The 6445-nt window shown below is 36.2% G+C and overlaps 1 protein-coding gene across 1 annotated transcript; it reads left to right on the top strand.

Annotated features, from left to right (window-relative positions):
* The first annotated feature begins 235 nt into the window (after window positions 1-235).
* On the top strand, window positions 236-2796 carry LOC107776214 (benzyl alcohol O-benzoyltransferase-like). Its single transcript, XM_016596089.2, has 2 exons — window positions 236-776; window positions 1578-2796. Exons 1-2 carry the CDS (start codon window positions 327-329, stop codon window positions 2508-2510), a joined length of 1383 nt encoding a protein of 460 aa, XP_016451575.2. The 5' UTR covers window positions 236-326; the 3' UTR covers window positions 2511-2796.
* The last annotated feature ends 3649 nt before the right edge of the window (window positions 2797-6445 follow it).

Raw genomic sequence — 6445 nt, 5'->3', positions numbered from 1 at the left:
AAAAAACAACATAAACCGCGTATATTCTCACAAATCGGGGTCTGAAAATCCCTGGTTAGCTAATACTTAATTAAAATAAAAATTGACCAACTCATTACAAAAAATAAAACATAAAAATAAAGCTTCTAACCACTAACATAGCTTCTTCTCCCCCACTTACTGCTTTTGTCATCATTTGAGCTACATACCTCTGTTACCACCTCTATATATAGCTTTTGTGTTTCAGTTGTTGGAATTCATCTACAAACACAAATCCAAATATTTATTCTTCATATCCCAATTAATCACTAATATTAAACTTTTATTCTTGATTATCATCTTCATTAATGGATTCAAAGCAATCATCAAAATTAGTGTTCACAGTAAGGAGACAAAACCCAGAGTTAATAGCTCCGGCAAAACCAACTCCACGTGAAACTAAGTTTCTTTCTGATATTGATGATCAAGAAGGTCTTCGATTCCAAATTCCTGTTATTCAATTTTACAGTAAGAATTCTTCTATGGAAGGGAAAGATCCTGTTAATATTATTAAAAAGGCTATAGCTGAAACACTTGTGTTTTACTATCCATTTGCTGGCCGGCTCCGGGAAGGAAATGGCCGGAAACTAATGGTGGATTGTACCGGCGAAGGGATTATGTTTGTCGAAGCGGACGCTGATGTTACGCTTGAGGAATTTGGAGATGAACTTCAGCCTCCATTTCCATGCTTAGAAGAGCTTCTTTATGATGTTCCTAACTCTGCTGGAGTTCTGCACTGCCCTTTGCTTCTTATTCAGGTTAATTCTCTCTCTTTTCTAACTTACTCTTAGCAGGCGTTTGGCCATAAGTTTTGGAAGTTTTTTTTTTTCAAAAAAAAAAATTAAATATTTGTTTGTTTAAAGAATTAATCTAATTTTTGGGAGATTTTGAAAACTAAAATTTCAAAGCTCAAAAATAGCTTTAGACCTCTTTTCGGGCCAAATCATGACTATTAGAGACTTTTTCGCTAAAATAAAAAATTAACATGTCAAACCTTGCCCCAAAAATTCATACATTTTGAATTTCACATCAAATTTCACTCAAATAAACTTTTTCAATAAATATTTGGGAATTTATGTCCAAACATGTCCCTAATGAGTTTAAATTATATGTTTTTTACACCATCAAGTTGAGTTGACTTATACTAATAAGTTAGTCTTTATATATAGCAAACTTTAGATGGCAACCTGGAAAATAGAGTAATAATATGTTATATATCTAGTTAAGTGAACTAATATTGCTGCAAAAAATTATGTTGCACGAATTTTCTAAAATGTTGTCGCACTGATATCGGATCCTCTAATAAATATACTAATTTTGGAGGATATGACACGCTAGTTTTGGAGAGTCCGACCACAAGGAGAAAAAAGTTGAACATGGTTCTAGGCTAGTAGAACTTTTTGGTTCCACTAAATGCAAGTATAAAGTACAATCATTGAAAGCTATTGCTCCTTCGTTCAACAAAGAAATTATTCCATCTCTCTATACAAGGCCGTATAATTGCACCTTCGAAAAGAAAATGTTAGTAATGGAATAACTAATATATCAATTATATGCAGGTAACTCGTCTAAGATGTGGTGGTTTTATCTTCGCGCTAAGATTAAACCACACAATGAGTGATGCACCCGGTCTTGTCCAATTCATGACTGCAGTGGGTGAAATAGCGTGCGGCGCATCTGCTCCATCTGTACTTCCAGTCTGGTGTCGAGAATTACTAAATGCAAGAAATCCGCCTCAAGTGACATGTACACATCACGAATACGATGAAGTACCCGATACAAAGGGTACAATTATTCCCTTAGACGACATGGTTCATAAATCTTTCTTTTTTGGCCCTGCCGAAGTCTCAGCACTTCGTCGATTTGTCCCTCATCACTTGCGTAAGTGTTCCACTTTTGAACTGCTCACAGCAGTCCTTTGGCGTTGTCGAACAATGTCCCTAAAACCTGATCCAGAAGAGGAAGTTCGCGTTCTTTGCATTGTCAATGCACGTTCGAGGTTCAATCCTCCTTTGCCTACTGGCTACTACGGCAATGCCTTTGCATTCCCCGTAGCAGTCACAACTGCGGCTAAACTGAGGAAAAATCCACTAGGATATGCACTTGAGTTAGTGAAGAAAACAAAGACGGATGTGACAGAAGAATATATGAAATCAGTGGCAGATTTAATGGTGTTAAAAGGGAGACCCCATTTTACAGTGGTGAGGACTTATCTTGTATCAGATGTGACTAGAGGTGGATTTGGAGAAGTGGATTTTGGATGGGGAAAAGCAGTATATGGTGGACCAGCTAAAGGAGGAGTAGGTGCAATTCCTGGTGTGGCTAGTTTTTATATACCATTTAAAAACAAGAAAGGTGAGAATGGAATTGTGGTTCCAATTTGTTTGCCTGGTTTTGCAATGGAAACATTCATCAAAGAACTAGATGGTATGTTGAGAGGTGATGCTCCATTAGTCAACACAAACTATGCCATTATCAGACCTGCCCTATGAGATCAATTATGTCGAATACTTTTTTTTAATACCATATGGCGGATCCAAGATATTTAGACAATTAAAGGCTATAGAGTTTGTCTTAAGTGCCATATACTCAAGTGTAATTTCGGTCTTTTTTGTGTGTGTATGTAGTTTCAAATGTTGTAAGTTTGCTCTTTTATCACATGGTGTAATTTTAAATGTTGTAAGTGTGTAGGCTTGTTAACTTGATTATGTGTTTCAGTTGCTCTTTGATTATCTTTTGTATCACAAATATAATGCCAATAAAAGATTATTCGGCACACTCTCTACCACGCAAAATACATTCTTATTTGCCCTGGTGATGAACACACTGACACACCATATTCAAGGAGAGGTGCCATGGTGTCACGATCCACTTTCTCCTATAGGTCGTGATGACGCCCAACATTACCGTTAGGCAAAACAATAGTGAACTAACCGTGTGATTATTTCTTTTAACAATTTAGAAATGGTCGATCTGTAATTATTTGATAAATAAAAGGTGTAAACTTAAATAACATGAGATATAGACAGTTTTAATAGGCAGATGAAGTGCCTACTAGCATGACCTCCAAGACCTGGTGTCACAAGTGTATGAGCTAATAGTAGGATATACAAAATACTACACTACTGTCTGAAGTGAAATAGACAGAAAGTAAAAGCAAAAGAAAGACTTCAGATGCTGTAGAACAGGCTCGGAAGGCAACTCGCCGCAAAGTCTTGTGGAATCAAGATGCGCGTTGGACTAATAACCAGATGCACCTGCCTCAGAACCTGCACGATTAGTGCAGAAGTATAGTGTGAGTACATAAACAATATGTACCCAGTAAGTATCTATTCTAACCTCGAAGAAGCAGTGACGAGGAGTCAACTTCGACACTTACTATGGGCTAACAATAAAATACCAAAATTATAAGCATGAGAATAATTGGGTATGTTGTTATTGTTGTTGTTATTATTGTATAATTAAGCATGGGCTACATAAATGAAGCTGAAAACTCAATAACAAGAAACAAAAAGACAATTCTTTCACTAATAGTGCATCCCAAACCAATTTCCATCATTTAACAAGTTAAGCTCTCAAGTCAATAGAACAATATCACATATAATTGGGCTCCAAGTATTATTACGCACGAATTATGCTGAGGTCGTACGACCCGATCCAAAATATAAACATGTATATTGTGCACTGTCGAGGATCGAACAGCATGAACCATAGATGCATCTATTCTTCTGCCGAGGCGTTTGGCCTGCTCCGCAAGAAGAGAAAATACTTTATAAACGACCGATTCAAAGATTATTAAGAGGCTAATATTCAAAGAAGCACCAATTCTTATTAATGGTCAAGTAACCCTTCAAAAACCCAAGTAGATGAAATTTGACCTTTTACAATTCCTTTATCAAGTTCCAACATGATTTAAGCACTTAAATTAATAAGTAGGGTGCAAACATCGCAAGTATAACATGATTCGAGTCCTAAACTACCCGGACATAAGCATAATTTGTAGCTACACATGGACTCTCGTCACCTCGTGCATACGTAACTCCCCACAAATAGAAACACATATTAACTCAATTCACCTATGGGGTTAATTCCCTCTTATAAGGTTAGAAAAGAGACTTACCTCATCTCAAAGCTTACTTTTTTCGGTCCACAATTGTGCTTTAAACCCTCAACCGGTGCCAAACGACTCGAAACTAGTCATAATGTTATATAAAATAATCAATACATGTTCAAAGTTCATATCCTAACTATTAATGTGAATTCCCTGCCCTTATTGAAGAATTCCTAAAATTCACCTCCGGTCCCACGTGCCCGGATTCTAGAAATTTTTGAAGAAAGTTGTTACTCATGACCTCACGAACTCAAATATATGATTTTTACTAAATTCCATAACCGTTTTCGTGGTTAAATCCCATTTTTATCAAAACATAGGTTTTTCATCTAAACCAATGATTTCAAGAATTTTACATATTAAATCTACCCATAATCTATGTATTTAACTCACATCATGTATAAATTACTTACCTCAAAGAGTTAGGTGAAAACTGGGTATTTGAAGAGTCGCCACCTAACGGATTTTGGTACGTAGGGCACCTAGAGTAATTAACTCATGTAACTAGTTTTCATTACTAGAGATTAAGGTAACGGCTTGAAATGACCTTTAGGGGAAGGTGTTAGGCACCCCTCGCGATCCACAACGGTGGGTCCCGACCGAACTTAAGCTATGTGAATTAGTCATTTTAACAAGTAAACACTTTCAACGCATATTTGCAAATAAGGGTAGTTTTCACATTATAAATACATATATGATCAAGGAAATTCAGATAATGAAAGTAAGAAAGAGGTTTGGACAACATGCATATGTAAAGAAAAGGAAGTTTAGAGAATTTAAACACATATGGGAATTGGGAAAGGAAAGTCCTAAGTTGATTAGCCTACAGGATCATACCCATGCAATGCCCGATAATCACTCCTCAATTAGGGGCTACACATGACATTAGCGCGTAGGTCATTATATCCTTTTATTACCCATTACCCTCGCCTTAGTGGTTATATGAGCGAGTTTAATTAACGAACTCTAAGCGTGCTGCTACTCGTCCCTTCCTTATGGTCTTAGAGGAATTTAGGACCTCTAAATCTGGACAGTTCTAGACAACCTAATATTTTTAAAAGCTAAAAATCTAGGTGACAAGCAATAACATGTAGTACAATCAAATAGGGACAAACAGTTAGAAGGCTCATATTTACCTCTGCAAGTATATAGGCAAACAAATAGCACGTCTAAAACACAGATTGTGAAGAGGTTCAGAAATCCTAAGAACATAATAGCTAGATGAATGTTACATATTCAGGATATGCATAAAGAAAGTGGCAGAATCCTAACCAGTTTGCCTACTGATTTTATAGCATGTTAATCCTGGATAATTTCACATATAAAACAGAATTGGTTTTACAATTTTAATGCCCTAAGGCTTGCCTAAGTGCGTATATGCAGTCATAATTCTGGAAAACAGTTTGAAGTTCTTTTATGCTATAGGCATGCTTTCTAGTAACATTTAACAAGATACTGTATGGAGTTCCAGTTTATTACTTAATGCATATGATAGTTACCCTATGAACATGAGTGAAACTGCTATTAATTCTCATTAGACACGCATACGTAATAGATCCAGTGTGACAACCAATTGAACCTACATGCATGATTTCTAAAGAGACAGACTTGAATATATGTTGTAACGAAAAACTAAACCTTAGTTATTTCATTTCCTATAGGCATGACGTCTAATCATGTAAAGTAAAGTAGGCAAAACTTATTTCAACCAAAGCAAACCTTATAGGCAGGTTATTTAACAAAACACATTTGAACCAAAGTAAACCTTATAGGCATGTTATCTACCAAGCTTTACCCACAGTACCATATAACTACCCTCCATTTTCACTAGTCACCCCAATATCTATTTATAATTAATTATTAAATACCAATGATTGAATGAATTACATAAGTAAAATATAAAATTAAGCTATAGGGAGCCTAAAGTAGGCCTAAAGCAAATCCTGGTGTACCAGGCCTTCACTAGTCTCAAATGTCGAGGATTTCATATCCAAGTTCATGTCCAGATATGTAAGAGTTCCCTAAGGACCTCAAGGATCCCGGGCAGTGCTCACACCCAGACCTTTCTCAAATAAAGACTGATTTATGTGCACTGTGGAAGAGCCAGCCCTGATATGCCAGAGTTCAGAGATATCTCAAGGACCTCTAAGCAGTACACATACCAGAGGGGCAAAACTTACTAATCTAAGAGTAAGTGAGAGTGCAATGATTTGAAAAGGGTTTTGGTAAACAGTATAGAGAGGACTTTTAGAGGTGAAAAGATTTTCTGAAAACCATTACTAATTTGGTAGTAAAACAACTTGAGAAAAGTATGAA

Source organism: Nicotiana tabacum, chromosome 10 (genome assembly GCF_000715075.1).
Source record: "Nicotiana tabacum cultivar K326 chromosome 10, ASM71507v2, whole genome shotgun sequence".
In the NCBI taxonomy this organism is placed as follows: Eukaryota; Viridiplantae; Streptophyta; class Magnoliopsida; order Solanales; family Solanaceae; genus Nicotiana; species Nicotiana tabacum.
Note: the sequence above shows the minus strand (reverse complement) of the source record. Positions and strands in the feature narration are given on the sequence as shown.